The following is a 19,337-nucleotide window of genomic DNA, read 5'->3' as shown; positions in this document are numbered from 1 at the left end:
TTCAAAGTCAAAGTTCAAGTTCAAAGTTCAAGTTTGAGGTTCAAGTTTAAAGTTTAAGCTCACAATTCAAGTTTAAAGTTCAAGCCTACAATTCCAGTTTAAAGTTCAGGTTTTGTAAATAGTATTTACTAGAATGTCTAGAATTCCCACTCAATCCACCATGGTATGATGTTATAGAAACTTTAAAAAATTGTGGCAGGCAGGATAGCACATAACAGCAGTTGGTTCTTATCAGAATTCCTTCTATTATATGCAGTTTGAACTTGATGCAATAAAAATTTCAAAATGGGATTCTTGAGACTTTTAAGTTCTGCATAGTAAAAATCCTTAACTTGACTGCAGTTAGTGTCCGAAATTCGTGAAAAACTGCAATTTTTACCATCTTTAAACATTTAATCGATACAGATCTACGAAACGTGATTTCTAAATTTTCCATATAAGCCCACATAAATGAGTTGCAAAATACAATTTTTAATATTTTCTTTGCAATCTCGAAAACTTGCAATTATCTTGAAGCAATGAAGCAAATTGTTCTAATACTGTAAAAGCCAATGTTCGAATATTAGTAAAACCCATAAGATCCTAAAGTAATCATAGAGAGTTCGACGTAATCCCTGTCCAGCAACCGGAAGCGTGTATTATGTTCATTAAAATCAGCAGGTCGTTCGAATTGTTCACCGGTCGTGTATAAAGCGGTCATTTAGAAAGTGCCGGTGTTGGTTGAACCGCTGATTGTGTGTTCATTGAAAATGTTCAATGATAACGCGGAACATTCCGCGGAACTTTTTCGTCATTCGACAATTCGTCATCTTGTCAACGTCACTCTGGATTAAAGCGTGACAAGAATGCTGTAAATTGTAAATATAAGGTTTTCGTTGGAATTCAATAATTGTTATCAGTACCGTGTGTCAGGCACATTCGCAAACATTCCAACGCGATTTCGGCAAATAATTTGTAAGAATTGATTCGTCAAGATTTAATCGAATTTTTAGAATTTCGCAACTTTTCCATACGTTTAAGCAAAGTAATCTTCTGGAAGTTCATTTCGAGTCTGTATTGATTTCGTTTAGTAAATTTTGACTTGATTGATTTATTAAACAATAATAGTTAATTAATATTAATTAATTTTTTTTATTAAAATAAAATTGTTTAAGTATAAACTTCCAAAATATATTTTTTACTTACTAAATATGTAGTTTATATTTATTAACATGTAATGTTAATAGAGAGAGAGAGAGAGAGAGAGAGAGAGAGAGAGAGAGAGAGAGAGAGAGAGAGAGAGAGCAGTGGTGGTTATGGAGGGAAGTGGCGCGTCTAGGATAAAGGGGAAAGAGAGGATAGAGGAGGAGGATGCAGGAACGGTACAGGGAACACCGTCTAGCTCGCTAAAGAGAAAGGGAAGACCAACGAAGCTGGAATAGAGAGAGAGAGCGGAATCTTACGGATCACTCGAGTCATGGAAAGGAAAGAGACAGAGGGAAGAGGAGGAGAAAGGAGGGAAAAGAGAGATAGACGAGGAGGAGAGAGTGTTTAAAAAGAGTGTGACAACGAAAAGATCGCCGGAGAAAATGGAATCCGCAACGGGAAGAGAAAAAGGAGAAGAAATCGAAGGAATGAAAGGAACCGAAGAGCAGAATGTGATGACATTAATGATACAAATGTGCTGGGAAATGTCCGAAGGAATGAGAGGAATGATGGAGGAGATGAAGAGAATGAGAAAAGAGATGGAAGAGGGAAGACAAGAGGCAAGAGAAGAAGCGAGAAGGATGAGGAAGGAGATAGAGAAATTAAAGAAAAGGGAAGAGGAAGAAAGAAGAAGACTGGAGGGGAAGATAGAGGGAATGGAAGCAGAGAGGAAAGAGTGGGAAAAGAAAGAGGAGGAGAAAAAGGAAAAATGGTTGAGAGAGATAGAAGAGAGAATGAAAGAGCGAAAGAAAGAAGAAAGAGAGAAAGAAGAAATAGGACAGAGAGAACAGGAAAGGAGATTAAAAGAAATTGTAATAGAGTGGGAGAGAAAGGAAAACCAAGAGAGAAAGAACAATATAATTATAAGAGGAGAGGAAATAGAAAATAGGGTAGAGACTAAACAGATAGTAAAAGATATATTAGAGAAGATGGTAGAAGCTGAAGTGGAGATAAACGAAGAGAGCGATCCTAGTAAAACTAGGATCGTGGGAGGAGAAAAGAAAAGTGATGGACGCAAAGAGGAAATTGAAAGGAAGGAAACTATATATAGACGATGACCTGACAAGGAAGGAAAGGGAAGTACAGGAAACGTTAAGGGAAAAAGCGAGGGAAGAAAGAGAAAATGGAAATAAAACGAAAGTGGGATATAAGAAGATATGGATAGGAGAAACAGTTTGGATATGGAACGAACAAACAGGACAATTAATAAAGAAGGAGGGGACAAAGGGAGGAGAAAGGGGAGACACAGGAAGAGGGGGTAAAGGAAGAGGAGAAAAAGGAGGAAGATAGGACAGAACTGACGGGAAAAGGGTGAAGGTGTTAGCTTGGAACGTGGCGGGGATAAGGGACAAGGACGAAGATTTTTGGGACTATATAAGAGGATACGAGATAATAGGATTGACAGAGACGTGGATGGAGGAAAGAGAGTGGGAAGGGTGGAGGAGGAAAATGCCAAAAGGCTGGACATGGAAATGCCAAGGAGCAGAGCGTGTTGAAAAGAAAGGGAGAGCTAGAGGGGGAATAATAACAGGAGTGAGGGAAGAACTGGCGGCGGAAAAGGAAAGAGAAATAGGGGATATGGGGATACAAGAGCGAAGAGCGAAGATAGGAGAAACGACCTGGAGGATCATAACGATATACAATAGGGGTGGAAGTACGGAGACGCTAAGGAAAATGGAGGATGTGGTAGGAGAAGAAGGAGAGGAGGAAAAGGTGATAATAATGGGAGATTTCAACGCCAGAATAGGGGAAAAGGGAGAAAGAGAAGAAGATGACATAAACAAGAGGGGAAAGAGAAAAACAAAGGATCACACAACGAATAAAGAGGGTGTAGAGCTAATGAAATTGATAACGGAAAGGGGGTGGACAATATTGAACGGGAATATGAAGGGGGATGAAGAAGGGGAAACAACGTACAACAGGAATGAAATAGAAACGACAATAGACTACGGGATAGTAAACGAAGCGTCATGGGAAGATATAGAAGAATTTAGAATAGAAAGAAGAGTAGAATCGGACCACCAGCCGATAACAATCACGATAAAAGGAGAAGGAACAAAATGGGAAAAAGACGAGGAAGAAGAGGAGGGAGAAGTGCAAGTATGGGGGCAGGAAGAAGTGGAAGAATTCAGAAAGAAAATAGAAGAGGTGAAATGGGGGAAACAGGTGGTTGAAGAGGAATGGAAAGAGCTAGCTGAAACAATAAAAAAAGAAACAAAAAAGAGGAAATGGAAAAAGAAATGGAAAATAGGAAAAACGGAGTGGTGGGACGGAGAATGCAGAAAACGGAAAAAGAAGTTGCAGAAGGCATGGAGAGAAGTAGGAAAGGAGAAAGGAAGAGAGAAAAAGGGAATGGAAAGATTCAAAGAAGAGAGGAGACAGTACAAAGAATTATGCGAAAGAAAGAAAAAAGAGTGGAGAATGAAGGAGGAAAAAAGAATAGAAGAAATCAGAGATGAAGGGGAGGCTTGGAAATACATAAACAGAGAAAGGAAGAAAAAAGAGAGGGTGAGCGAAAAAATAAATATGGAACAATGGAGGAAACACTTCATGAATATACTAGGGGGGGTAGAGACAAGGGAGGTTAATTTAGAGGAAAAAGAAAGTGAAAGAAGGGAAGAAAACGCAACAGAAGAAGAGGAAGAACGACAAATAAAAGCAGAAGTGATGGAGAAAATAAAGAGACTAAAGAAAGGAAAAGCTGAGGGACTAGACCAGATAAAGAATGAGGCATGGATAGCAGGGGGAAAAAGTATAGGAGAAAAACTAGGAGAAATTATATGGAAGATATGGAAAGGAGAGGGATATATAGACGAATGGAGAGAAGGGGTAGTAGTTCCCATCCATAAAAAGGGGGACAGGGACATGGCGGAGAACTACAGAGGAGTAACCTTGACGGCAACAGCGTACAAAATATACGCTATGATAATAAACGATAGGTTGTTGAAAAACTTAGAAGAAAAGGAAGGATTGGACGAGACGCAATCGGGATTCAGGAAAAAGAGAGGGGGAATGGATAACGTGTATATAATTAAACACGTGGTAGGGAAAAGACTGAAGGAAAAGAAAGGGAAAAAAGATGGTAAAGTGTGCATGGCATTCGTGGATCTGAGAGCTGCATTCGATAGAATGGATAGAGAAGTTTTATGAAAGGCAATGGAAAAAAGAGGCATTGAAGAGAAGCTCATAGAAAAGGTGAAAGAAATATATAAAGAAACGAGATGCAAAGTAAGGGTGGGGGTAGAAATATCAGAGCCTTTCTGGGTGGAAAAGGGAGTAAGGCAGGGGTGCCCGATGAGCCCGACGCTTTTCAATATATATGTAGCAGATCTGGAGGAAACGCTGAGGAAGGGACAAGACGGAGGGGTGGTAATAGGGAAAGAGAAGATTTGGTCTTTAGGATATGCAGATGACATAGTGCTGATGGCGGAAGAAGAGAAGGGCCTGAAAGAAATGATAAAGAGGACAAGCAGATATTTCGTGAGAAAAAAGTTAGAGGTGAATAACGAAAAGACGAAGATACTAATTTGCTGCAAAGGAAAAAGAAACAGGAAGAAGGAGGTTTGGAAGTGGGGAGATAAAGAGGTCGAAGAGGTCAAAGAGATTAAATATTTGGGATACATTTTAAATAAGACAAATAGCGAAACAGAACATATAAAAGAAAGGATAGGAAAGGCCAGGAAGGTGATGGGAGGATTATGGGGGATCGGAGAAACAAAATTTAAGGCAGATGTGATATGGAGGATGAAGCTCTTTGACGCGGTGGTAAAAGGAATACTTATGTATGGAGCAGAGATATGGGGATGGAAGGAAAGAGAGGAGATGGAGAGAATGCAAGAGAGGTATATAAGATGGATCCTGGGGGTGGAAAGGACAACACCAGGGTATATAGTGAGAGATGAAATGAAAAAAGACAAGATAAGGATAGAAGCAGGAAAGAGACCGGTCAGATTTGAAGAGAAAATAAGAAAGGACGAAAACCGAAAAATATTAAAGGAATGTTGGAGAGAAAGAAGAAAGGACGAAGAAGAGGGAAAGCTAGACAGATGGGGAGAAGAAAGAAAAAGATACTTCTGGCGATGCGGTCTGGGGATAGAAGAGGTAACAAGATTGAGAGAAGAAGGGGACGAAACAATAGAAGAGAGAGTAGTAAGTAGAGACAGGGAGGTACAAGAACAAGAAAAGATAGAGAAGGTATGGAACTCAAGAAGTGTACCCAGATACAAAGAAATAAGAACGGTGGGAAGACCGAGATACCTGACAGGAAAAAGAGGAAGAAAAGGGGATAGCGTGACGTTGGTAGCAAGATTGAGGTGCGGCAACGAGGAAAGAGCAAATAAATTTTGGGAAAAAGAAGGGAAGAAAGTATGCAGGATGTGCAGAGGAGAGGAGGAGACGCTAGAACACCTCGTAGAGAGATGTAGGGAGATGGAAGAGATGGAAGGAAACATAGAAGAAATATTGGACGAAAAGGGGAAAGGCGCAGAATGGGGCAGAAAGCTAAGAGAAAACAGAGAAAGAGTAGAGAAAAAAGAAAGAGAGGAGTGGGAGATTAAATAGTATGGGAGTAACGAAGGTAAGGGAGGGTATGGAGGAAATAAATGAAGGTGTATGTAAATATGTAAATATTGTATATATTAGATAATGTAAATAATAGAAATAAGAAGGGAAATACGTAAGGAATGGGGAAAAGAAGGAAGAAGAAAGAAATGTAACGCCGAGAGGCATATATTTTTGGAATAAAGATACTACTACTACTACTACTATTACGACCTTTGTTATTTCGTATTATTTCATGTATGTGTAATGTGTTTATAAAAGATAAAAATACAACAAATATAGAAGATAAGACAAATAAATCTTACCAAAACCTTTTTAAATTGATGTTAACAGGTACACTTTTGGTCAATTTGTTTAATTTAGTAAAATTTCTCAAAAACTGTGCGTCTAGGAGAAAGATTAAGGGCAGATTCGGAATCAGCGCGACAAGCTCTTTAAGAATCGCATAGTGAGAAACGAAACGTTTTTTAAAAAACTTTGTTGGCTGTTGGAAAGTGTAATTGTACATATTATGAATATTGTGACTATTGCGAATGTTGTAAGTATTGCGAATATTTCAAATATTGCAAATACTGAAAAGATTGTTAAATATTACAAATATTGCGAATATTTCACTGTTGCAAATATTGGCAAATATTGCAAATATTATGAATATTGTGAATATATATAGTGAATATTGCGATTACTTTTCATTTTGTGAATATTGTAAGTATTGCGGGTATCAAATATTGTAAATATTGTGAATATTTTCAATATTGCAAAAATATTGGCAAATATTGCGAATACAGTACAGGACGTCGATTAACCGGACACCGATTATAAACAAATATGTGTTCAAATATGATTATATTATGAAGAGAAATTCATTTTTAAAAATAAAAAATTAATTTGGTATACAGGGTGTCCAAGACCATTCGTCCAGGGGTGTTAACTTCCTAGATAAGCATAGCCAACAAAAACATTCTGTAAACAGGAGCCAAGTTCTTATGGCCGCAAAAAGTTGTGAGATCAAACAAAATACGGCCAAAATATAGCCACAATGAGTTACATAGTGGGCTAAATTATTCAAACTTGGCCGCTACCTAAGACCTTTTATGGCCATTGGTTTAAAAAGTAACGGCCAAGTCCGTTAGCTTAGAAATACCTCTTGCAATACTGAAAAAGCATTTGAAAAATTAGTTAAAAAGAACGCTATTTAATTTTTAAAGAGTCACATGGAGGGCTAAATTATTCAAACTTGGCCGCTACCTGAGACCTTTTATGGTGATTGGTTTAAAAAGTAACGGCCAAGTTTGAATAATTTAGCCCTCCATGTGACTCTTTAAAAATTAAATAGCGTTCTTTTTAACTAATTTTTCAAATGCTTTTTCAGTATTGCAAGAGGTATTTCTAAGCTAACGGACTTGGCCGTTACTTTTTAAACCAATGGCCATAAAAGGTCTTAGGTAGCGGCCAAGTTTGAATAATTTAGCCCACTATGTAACTCATTGTGGCTATATTTTGGCCGTATTTTGTTTGATCTCACAACTTTTTGCGGCCATAAGAACTTGGCTCCTGTTTTCAGAATGTTTTTGTTGGGATTTCATCACTTTTTGTTGAAATTTCATCAATTATCAAGTTTATGGTTATTATTACTCTTATCCCTGATATGCTTTAGGTTAAGCCTTTTGAAAATTTCGTTATTTTTGCGGTAGGACGCACCGTTTCCGAGATACAGACATTTTTTAATTTTAATTTTTTTTTTCGAAAAATCAAAAGCCCACATACGTCATGTGGTTGGGCATACCCTCTACGCCTCGCGTATGGTGTTTCGAAAATTTCGTTATTTTTACGATAGGACGCACCGTTTCCGAGATGCAGCCATTTTTTAATTTTTCTTTTCAATAATCAAGAGGCTACATACGTCATCTGGTTGGGCGTACCCTATATGCTTTCGGTTAAGCCTTTTGAAAATTTCGTTATTTTTGCGGTAGGACGCACCGTTTCCGAGATACAGCCATTTTTTAATTTTAATTTTTTTTTTCGAAAAATCAAAAGCCCACATACGTCATGTGGTTGGGCATACCCTCTACGCCTCGCGTATGGTCTTTCGCAAATTTCGTTATTTTTACGATAGGACAAGATATACAATGTTCTATCCTACGTACCTATTTCGTAATGTTTTTTTTTAAAAAACCCCTTTAAGGTGTAAAATTTCAAACTTTGACAATTATTCCTTTGAGGGTATGTTATGGTAAACCTGTGTGCCAAATTTCAAGCTTGTAGGTCAATGGGAAGTACCCAAAAGGTTTTGATGATCTGTCAGTCAGCCAGTTAGTCAGTCAGTCAGTGACAAATTTAACGATTTTTGAGGTCCTATATCTCGGAACCTACTAATATTGGAAGATTAATGTTTTGTCAATATTGAGACATGATAGCATTTAACAACTGTACGAAATTACATCTCTCCATCTGCCTCCAGTGCCGAGTTATAAGCCTCTAAAAAACGACTAAGTTGTTTCGTGTAAAAGGAGGTAGTGCAAGAACTTGGCTGGTGCACTACCGTGCACCTAGATAGTGCAAGAACTAGGCTGGTGCACTACCGTGCACCTAGATTCGGTAAAAATGTTTGGAATAAAAGTTGCGGGGATTAATGGAGGACATATGTTCATGACCTTGTAATTGACCTTCGGATCCATTTTCAAGGTTATTTGGAGGTCGATACGTATTTTTTAAATGGGAACCCCTACTTTTGACTACGGATTCTGAAAGAGCTCGAGGTTTCACGTTCAGATATGTACTTATGTCGTAGATTAAAATGACTGTTAGAGGCCATTCAGAGGTCAAATCACTGTTTGGTGGTAAATAAAAGATGACAGTAAATACTGGCATCGAGATTGGACAAGGCTTTTGATTCATAAACTTGTCTCCGACGTTAAGCTTGTTCTCCATTTCCAAAGTCATTGAAAGGTCGATTACTGGAACACAACTGCCTGGTGGACGAACATTTACGAATGTTATTCGGGTCTAGTATTTTATCGCAACTCGAGGTCAAGCATAGAGGCCGAGTATAACGCGTAAATCGACCTTTCAAGGCAAGTTTATGAAACAGAAGCCTCGTCCAATCTTGATGCCGGTATTTACTGTCATCTTTTATTTATCACCAAACAGTGATTTTACCTCTCAATGGCCTCTAGCAGTCATTTTAATCTAGGACATAAGTACATATCTGAACGTGAAATTTCGAGCTGTTTCAGTATCCGTGGTCAAAAGTAGGGGTTCCCATTTTAAAAATACGTACTGACCTCCAAATGACCTTGAAAATGGATCCGAAGGTCAATTACAAGGTCATGGACATATGTCCTCCATTAATCCCTGCAACTTTTATTCGAAACATTTTTAACCGAATATGCTTATCTAGGAAATTAACACCCCTGGACGGGTGATCTTGGACACCCTGTATATGTAATGTAGATTTTAATTATTTCCCTCGGGTCTCGATTATCCATCGTGCCTCCATTTATCCGGGCTGTTTGTCTCCCGATCGAGCCGGTTAATCGAGGTCCGACTGTATAGTTAATGTTGCAAATATTGCAAATATTGTAAGTATTGTAAATATCGTAAATAACTTTGTAAATTCTGCAAATATCATTGTTATTATTAAATGTACGAACAAATGTGTCAAACATGAGTATATTGTTCAACGAATTAAATATGTTGCTGAAGAAAAAATTGTTTTTCTAAATCCAATTCTCGAAATTTCAAAGTTGCAAATTTTTTTTTTACGATGACCTTGTATTGTATATTTGCATATACCAGTTTAACAAACCGAAATCACCTGTAAGTTAATTTTCAATTAATTTACGGGATGTTTCGAATCTGTTTTGATGTGTTGATATTTGATTTTGATTCTTCTTGACAAATTGAAATTTGTTTCAGGTTTATACGTGGTCGGAGGAGCGCATTGGGGATATTGGGGTGCTCTCGGTAATCTATTTATTCTCATCATTATCAATTCCATTAAATAAACCTTCAAGTGACAGATGAAGAGTTATGGACCAAATAAATCTTGAGTCATAGTCTTTGTCAGGGAGATGGAAAAATGTTACAAAATAACTTATCTAACAATACACAGCACCGTTCAAAAGTATGTGGACACTTTGTTGCAAGTATAATTTATTCTAATATAGTATCAAATTGTACAATGTAATTATTAATAATTCTTGAATAAATGAAAGTTTCTCCGGTAGGGCTAATACTGTTTGAATCTACGATCATCCATTAGCGTGGTTCATTAGTATTGTCTTCTCAAGACAATATTATAATAATTGTTCATGAAATATCTGAATTATTGATGAGATATCTGAATTATTATTAATTATGAATGAATTATTATGAACGAAGCATGAATGAATAATGAAAATGAATAATTCTGAATGAAGTATGAATGAATAAGGAAAATGAATTATTATGAATGAAGTATGAATGAATAATGAACATGAATTATTATGAATTATTATGAATGAACTAACTGTGAATTAACTGTGTAAACTAGACCGGATAAAATTGAATAAAACTGATCAGAGATTTATATAAAATTTAAACGTATTGTCCACATACTTTTGAGCGGGAGTGTATTAGGGTGGACCTTAGTTATACTTGGTGAAAATTATTTTGTCGAATTTTTTTCGGGACACCCCCTAGAATTGTGACACTTGACGCAAAAATAAATTGTGCAAAATTTGAAATCGCGATCGGATAACGGGAAGTGCTGCCGCATCGACTTTGAAAATTTTTAAATTTTGTAACTCGACTTTCTCCACTGTAGTATATCATTAGTATATATTTTTATATATCGTTGAATTTGTCTTTTTACGCACTATAATTATGGAGAAACAAAACGTAGCATTAATTTAAAAAAAAAATTCGTGACATTGAAATCTCAAAAATTGACTTTTCAAAAAAATTTTTTTTCTTTGCATTATATTTAATTTAATAAACAATACAATTTTTGTCTAAGAAATTTTTTTATATTTTTATAAATATACATTATATGTATACATACAGGGTGTCCCAAAATTCGTGTACTTCCTTGAAATGGGAGGTTCCTGAGACCATTCTAAGAGACATTTTCCTTTGCACCAATGTCAACTGCGGCTTTGTTTAGGAGTTATTAACGAAAAACACGGACCAATCAGAGCGCGCCCTGGGACGCCGCGCCGCGCCACGCCAGCAAGCGAGTGTCGGTGGTACGCCGTGACATCGCAAAGAACAAGAGTTTCTCGATTATGTGAATGCTCTCCGATATCAATGAGCTTTGGATATGTGGTCAAGATCAGTATTCTGAACAACATTTCTCTTTAGACTTTTTGGCGATCGGCATTAGTTTACGAGATTATCGCGAGAAACTTTACTTGTAAATCCATGGGATCGATGTACTACTAGCTTCTATCCGATTTCAATGAGCTTTGGATATGTGGTCAAGACCATTATTCTGAACAACATTTCTCTTTAGATTATTTGGCGGTTGGCTTTGGTTTACGAGATAATCGTAAAAAAAGAGAAGAAGCAGAAACTGATTGTATTAAAAACTCACGTATTCAGCTGTCAAACCATTTGCTGCTTTGAAATGTGTGTCACTGGGTCACTCGGTGACGAACTGCACAGATGTCTTCAGGTATACGGCAGTACCGAAAACCAAGGGACGTACGGCCAGGTCGACGAACTGCACTGCCGGTGGTAGAAAGCCTAAGGGATGCGCGGTCAAGTCGACGATCCAGAATTTAACTTTCACTTTCGAATCGATAAATAATTCGTATGTTTATTTCACACAGATGCCTTGAAATTTCTCCACACTCACAATCACTGTTCACATTTGTCAACACATAGTTATGCACTAATAATAATTGCCATATCCCTTGTACTGCTGCACAAATCACAACAATCAGGTAATGCAATCACTAGACTGCGGATTTCATGCATTTGTAGCAAACATAAGTAGGTGCATTTTAATACAGTAGAGAGATTAAAATAATTTCAAAACACCATAGTATTATTTTCAACTTCTTAAAATGATCACAGTGAGAATCAAATATCTGTCTGGCTCCTGTCCCTTGTAATAGCGGCAGCCAACATTAATTTTGCAAAAAGATCCGCTGTCTAGTGATTAGTTTAAATATCAATATCAAAAACACAGCTAATAGCAACCGTTAGCTTTGAATTGACAAGTCTTTGGAGATGTTCTCTCTACCGCGGCTCGAACGACACTGATTTTCCGCAAGATTTTTCTAAAGAATTTAGGAAGGGCATTTAGAGTGTCGAAATTCGAAATGCACGCTGTAGCACGTTTACGAAAACGAAGGGACAGTTAGACGAAAAATAGGATACGCGAAGGACCGTGTCTTTTTCACGGACCGCGATTGGTCCGTGTTTTTCGTTAATAACTCCTAAACAAAGCCGCAGTTGACATTGGTGCAAAGGAAAATGTCTCTTAGAATGGTCTCAGGAACCTCCCATTTCAAGGAAGTATTGCTGAGAGCTGACAAGAAGATCCCCGGGGGGGGGGGGCACAGAGGCAAGAGGGGTCTCCAGCTAGCGCCGCCTACCCCCACCTCTGACGGTCCGTACTCGCCGCCTACCCCCACCTCTGACGGTCCCGTACTCGCCGTGTGACCACGCCCTTTCAGCTGCTACGTCACACGACGCATAGTAGCAGGATTCCCGTATTTACGGAGGGCTACGATGTTTCACGACTTACAGCCAATATTCAATGCCGTGAATACGAGGATCCTATTGCAGTCATGAAAAGTGACAATTTACACAAGGAGAATGCAAAGCCTTCGCGTCACAGATTTAGTTGAGACTTTACAGAGTTACAGATCTCGTTCCCCTGCTTACGAATATACTCCATTATAGGGGAAACTATTCAGTAATTTTCGAGATATTTGCAAATTAAAGTTTTGTGGACGCAACATGTCAGTTTACATAGTTCACTCTTCTACTAACTACTAAGTAATGGTGTGGTGTAGCGGCAGCGAGCTGAACAGCTATGCCGTGGGCTCGGGTTCGCGTCCCGTCGTAGTAACTTTTTTTATATTTTTTTTTAGCTTTTTACATTAGAGACAGAGAGCGAGAGAGCGGGAGAGAGAGAGAGCGAGAGAGAGAGAGACAATTATGAATTCTGGAATAAACTTACGAAAACTCTCTCCCGCTCTCTCTCTCCCGCTTTCTCTCTCTCTCTCTCTCTCTCTCTCTCTCTCGCTCTCTCTCCCACTCCCGCTGTCTCTCTCTCCCATTCCCGCTCTCTCTCTCAAAAACTATTTTATATAATAGAAAAATGTATAAATATAATAGAAAGATATTAATTTATGGTGTTAATTACAGATAGGATTATAATATATATATATATATACGATTATTAATATGTGCTGTAGAATGTTAATGTCAATACTGATTTGAACATTTTATAATAAGAATAGGAAAATAAGAAAGTTTTACGTCATGACAATTTTTCAGCAGTATTCTGAATTTTGTGCCTACGCCGTTGAGTACCCTCACTGAGTAACCTAGGGTACGTCTGATTCCCTCTCTTCGTCACGCGACTCGAGTAGTGGGTGTGACTGAGTCGGCCAATAGAACCCTCTAGTCGAAACTGCGTGTGAGCCTAGGCGCCCCCCCTCCAAGCCAACCAATCGGGCGCGCATTCTTGCCTACGTCACCGCATTCCTGCCAGGGATCTTCTTGTCAGCTCTCAGCAATACACGAATTTTGGGACACCCTGTATAATACAGTACATTATACATAAAATAATTTATTTATCTCGTAATGACCTTTTTGATACATCTGGATATTGTTTCCTATTTTCGGAAATAATTTGTAAAATATATTGTTTCTTCTCTTCATTTTTTGATAATAACTGATTATAGTCTTGAATAAGCTTAATACCGCGCTCAGCAGTGTCATTAACAACTTTTAAGTTTTATACAATGTTTAGTCCAAATTTGAAATCCTCGTAATCTTCCCATGAATCGGGATCTTTTTAAAAAAATTCTATAGGAATTGAAAATCTTTAAAAAAATAGTAGTGTTTTGTGGGAAATATAATGTTCAATTCCTTTACCAGCATAGTTTTTTAAGTCTTCACGAGTTATTTCATATTTCTTACATGATTCGTCGGTTTCAATGTTATCAGATTCGTCGACTTCATTGGTAAGTGCCTCCACCATTCGTAATTTTGTATTCTTCTCCACGGTTTTGTATATACACAATATTGTATACCGTTCTACTGACGAAAAAATAAGTTCTATGGCATTAAAACAATTTTGTAACCATTTATGGTATTTATCAACAGAAGCGGTAGCCTTAGCATTTTTTGATAAAACCGTGGAGAAGAATACAAATTTACGAATGCTGGAGGCACTTACCACTGAAGTCGACGAATCTGATAATATTGAAACCGACGAATCATGTAAGAAATATGAAATAACTCGTGAAGACTTAAAAAACTATGCTGGTAAAGGAATTGAACACTTTATTTTCCACAAAACACTACGATTTTTTGAAAGATTTTCAATTCCTATGAATTTTTTAAAAAAGATCCCGATTCATGGAAAGATGACGAGGATTTCACATTTGGACTAAACATTTTACAAAACTTAAAAGTTGTTAATGACACTGCTGAGCGCGGTATTAAGCTTATTCAAGACTATAATCAGTTATTATCAAAAAATGAAGAGGAGAAACAATATATTTTACAAATTATTTCCGAAAATAGGAAACAATATCCAGATGTATCAAAAAAGTCATTACGAGATAAATAAATTATTTTATGTATAATGTACTGTATTATATGTATATAATGTATATTTATAAAAATATAAAAAAATTTCTTAGACAAAAGTTATATTGTTTATTAAATTAAATATAATGCAAAGAAAAAAATTTTTTTTCAGAAGTCAATTTTTGAGATTTCAGGGTCACGAATTTTTTTTTAAATTAATGCTACATTTTGTTTTTACATAATTATAGTGCGTAAAAAGACAAATTCAACGATATATAAAAATATACAACTAATGATATACTACCGTGGAGAAACTTGAGTTACAAAATTAAAAAATTTTCAAAGTCGATGCGGCAGCACTTCCCGTTATCCGATCGATTTCAAATTTTGCACAATTTATTTTTGCGTCAAGTGTCATAATTCTAGGGGGTGTCCCGAAAAAAATTCGAAAGTCGAAAAATAAGGTCCACCCTAAGGTGCTTCACTTGCCTGTAATCGAAACTTTTATCTATTTTAACAGCCTACAACTTTTATGATTACTTATCGAAACATTTTATTAATAATTTAAGATTGAATTTTATAATCGAACAGTGGAATTAAAAAAGGCTGTAAGTGCCATTTTTTCCAAAATTGTTTTTTGGAAGAACAATGAAATAAGGCTGAAAGTTCTCTGACGATTATTTAGTTTGTTGTTCCTTTTTCAAGAAAACGGCAAGTGGATGTTCATTCTTCTATTTTTCTGGTGTTTTTAATATTTTTTTCCTCACCTTGTTATTTTTGGTATAAATATGTGTCTTTTCGTCGCCAGCTCTCAAAGACAGGTCGACGACACTGTTATTTTTGGTACATAAATACATTATATCAAGCCTATTGAAATTATTAAAAGAAGCATGACATTTTAATCTTGCTCCTACCGCCCAATGCCCAATAGACAGTTGGCGCGCCGCACAGTGGTGCGAGCAGGGAAAAAAATCAATTTTTCGAATGTTAGGTACATAGATTTTTCATTGCAATTTCGTTTACTATATAGTTGGAGTATTTAAACCAATAAAAATTTTTTATAAGTATCACTTATTTCTAGGAATAATATGACATGAAAGTTTGGAAAAAGGAAACCTGCGATTTTGGCTTATAAATGCGTCTACGTATAAACGCAGCCACAAGAATCTAAAACATTATAACACTTGAACAATATTATAATTTGATTGTGTTTATAATAGATGATTTATTTAACGTAGCTTTAATTAATGTAAGTGTCATTTATTTATCTAAAACACAAATTGAAAAAGAGCTATTTTGAATAGTAGAATTAAAGTTTAATTTGACATAACTTGTTTGCGCCAAAAAGCGCCAAGATAAAACTTGTTGCAAATGATGCAACACACTTTAAAGTACATATCCAACCAGGTTTTGGCTGCGAACTCCTGCGAACTTGGCTCTGCGACCAATTTTTTCTAACTATAGTCAGTTGCATGTATCCGTGTACGCTCTTTAAAACGGGATAACTTTTCTAAACTTTTACCAAACGATCTGATTTTTTGTGATCAATTAAATGCAGTTGTTTACTAAATAACGTGCAAAAAATTTTTTGAAAGAATAGCAATTACGTAAAAAAAAGCAGTTTAAAAATTTTTTTTATTTGTCCCCGTATAGAAAATTTAAAATATATGTTTAGTAGATCTATGTTAGTTATATATATACTGAAAATTTCATCGAAATTGATTAACATACACACGAGGTATAAGTGGTTAAAAGTGGTGAAAATCTTGGTATGTACACATATGTATGTACACAGCTCTTACGGCTCCTGGTCAGTTCCTGCATACGAAAATGCGAATATCTCGAAAACTAAAAGCGACCCCCCTATATTGGAAAAGGAAAAAGTTGTTCAAAATGTTGAAATCTATAACATATTTAAATTTCATCAAAATTGGAGAACAGTAAAACAAGTAAAAAAAATTTTTAATGAAAAAATAAATTAATTAACAAATAAATAAATATTTATTTTCTTGCCACATAACCGTTGTACCTGTGGCATGCTTTCCACAAATTTTCAAGCAAATTTGTTGGATGGTTTGGTTTTTATAGATTTTTTTCCGCTTTTTGGCCATTTGGCACCACTGTGCGCCGCACAGTGGGTAAAATCGACGTTCTAGCTGTTCACGCCTATTTCACCATTATTTCAATACATAAAGACCACATTAAATAGGTCGTTGGATTCGTCTTACCGTCAGCTATAACATTATTGAATAAAAAATATATAGTTATAAATAAATAATGAAGGTGACCACAATTTTTTATTGAAAAAAAATTTTCTTGGAAATTTTTTGTATTGATATTTGTAAAAGACTGTGTACTGATTACTTTTCGTAGGAAACATTTTTTTGTCACACCACCCGAAATGTCTGAAAACTCGTGTGAATAATGAATAATATTTGAAAACTGGGTGTTCACGCCTATTTCACCATTATTTCAATACATAAATAGGTCGTTGGATTCGTCTTACCGTCAGCTATAACATTATTGAATAAAAAATATATAGTTATAAATAAATAATGAAGGTGACCACAATTTTTTATTGAAAAAAAATTTTCTTGGAAATTTTTTGTATTGATATTTGTAAAAGACTGTGTACTGATTACTTTTCGTAGGAAACATTTTTTTGTCACACCACCGGAAATGTCTGAAAACTCGTGTGAATAATGAATAATTTGGCCACGATTTCGATCGAACTCACCACTGTGCGCATGTCACGCGACGCTTTAAACTTTAAACTATCATAACTACGGTTCCCCGGGTCGTCCCGGGTATAAATTTTGCACGATCTTTTAGAGGAGATCTTGCCGAAAATGTTCCACTTTGTCAGACCATGGGAATCCCCGGGAATGACAACTTTATCCCTTGTCAAAGGTGAAAAACTTCGACGATTTTCCTTAGTTGATTAAATATTTTTTTTCATAATAAATTATGAACAATGACGTTTAGTTTCTGGTGCGTTCTCAACATAGATATACATTCTTCATATAAAAAAAAATTGGTTGCTTAATCTCCAGTAGGTTTTTCAGGACATCATTATGAAGAAAAGGAATTTTTTCGGTGATAAATCGTATCTGAAAAAGTTTGATCTTTGAACGTTTATTGTAACGAGAGTTTTTAATAGCTTTAATTAATATTATCGTTTTCGAATGTAATAGACATTTAAGAAACATTGTGCATTCGTTAAAAATCGATATGAGAACTTTGAGTTTTTAGCCCGTGAACAGCTAGAACGTCGATTTTACCCACTGTGCGCCGCCGCGCCGCGCCGAGCCGACTGTGGCAATTCGCGTCTAGGTCGCGCTCGGATTGGTCCGTGTTTTTCGTTAATAACTCCTAAACAAAGCCGCGCGCGGATAACATTTTTGCCAAGGAAAATGTCGCTTAAGATGATGTCAGGAACCTCCCATTTCCGGGATGTGCAGGAATTTTGGGACACCCTGTATAAAAAGAAAGTCCTGACTCATTGACTCATCAACGCACAGGCTAAACCCTTAGACCTAGAAAACTGAAATTTTGCACAGAGGTTTCCTTTGTGTGTGATCTATACAAGGAATAAGAAAGGATATTTCGAAATTCAACCCCGTAAGGGTGTGAAAAGGGGTTGCAATGTTTGTATCAGGAATATTTTATTTGTCGTCGGATTTGCTTGAAACTAGGTTTTAATGCTCTTTCATATAATTAATCAAACACCTATTTCGGCATTTAAAAAAATTCAACCACTAAGGGGGTGAAAAGGGGTTTGAAATCTAAGATGGCGACATGACATAAAATTAAAACTCTATAGGGATGAATGGGGGTTTAAAAGGTTTTATGGAGAAACAATATCAATTTCCGAGGGCATTAAACTGTTTGCTGTGCGAGCGAAGCCGCGGGCAAAAGCTAGTGTTCAATAAGTTGAAAACACTCGTGGTTAATGAATTACCGAAGCAATCAACAAACACGGTAAAATCAATAACCATTAATCGTAATAATAACTACACAGCGGACCTTTATGCAAGATCAAAATTGTTTACCCGATTTGCAACAAACTGGAGCGAAATAGAAATAGATTTTCCTTCTTAATATGTTTAATATTACAATATTTGTGACATTTACACTATTCATTCGTAATATGTATTTACAATATTTATTCGCAATATGCGCAACATTTACAATATCCATTTGCAATGTTTACAAAATTTATTTGATATATTTATTTGCAATATTAACAATAATCATTTGGAAAATTCTCAAAATTACAATATTCATTTGCAGTATGTACAATATTAATTTACATTATTTAAAATATACATTTGCAATATTCGCAATATTTGCAATATCCATTTGCAATATTTACAATATCAGGGATGTTTACAAAATTCATTTGATATATTTATTTGCAATATTTGGAATATTTACAATTTTAATTTGTAATATTTACAATATCCATTTGGAATATTTACAATATTTGCAATGTTTACAAAATTTATTTGATATATTTAGAATATTTACAATTTTAATTTGCAATGTTTATACAATATTTACGATATTTGTTCGCAATATTTAACATATTTATTTGCAATATTAGCAATAATCAATTGGGAAATTCTAAAAATTACAATATTTAGAATATATACAATATATTCATTAGCAATATTGACAAAATTTACAATATTTATGGTAATTGTTTAGAAAGAGGGTCTCCTCTCAGATTTTGATGAAATTTAAATATGTTATAGATTTTTACGTTTTGAACAACTTTTACGTTCTGAACAAAAGTTGTTGCAAAAACATTTGCAATATTCGCAATATTTACA

At 35.8% G+C, this 19,337-nt stretch overlaps 1 protein-coding gene across 1 annotated transcript in view; it reads left to right on the top strand.

The window, feature by feature from the left end:
- The window catches only part of LOC143212604 (carbonic anhydrase 2), a 68,485-nt gene that overhangs the window by 5,804 nt on the left and 43,344 nt on the right, over positions 1-19,337 (top strand). The window contains exon 2 of the mRNA XM_076431545.1: positions 9,664-9,711. Coding sequence (XP_076287660.1) covers positions 9,664-9,711 — 48 coding nt within the window. The remainder of the gene's footprint in view (positions 1-9,663; positions 9,712-19,337) is intronic.

The sequence above is a fragment of the Lasioglossum baleicum genome, chromosome 10, assembly GCF_051020765.1.
Source record: "Lasioglossum baleicum chromosome 10, iyLasBale1, whole genome shotgun sequence".
NCBI lineage: Eukaryota > Metazoa > Arthropoda > Insecta > Hymenoptera > Halictidae > Lasioglossum > Lasioglossum baleicum.
This window is presented reverse-complemented; position numbering and strand designations above follow the sequence as displayed.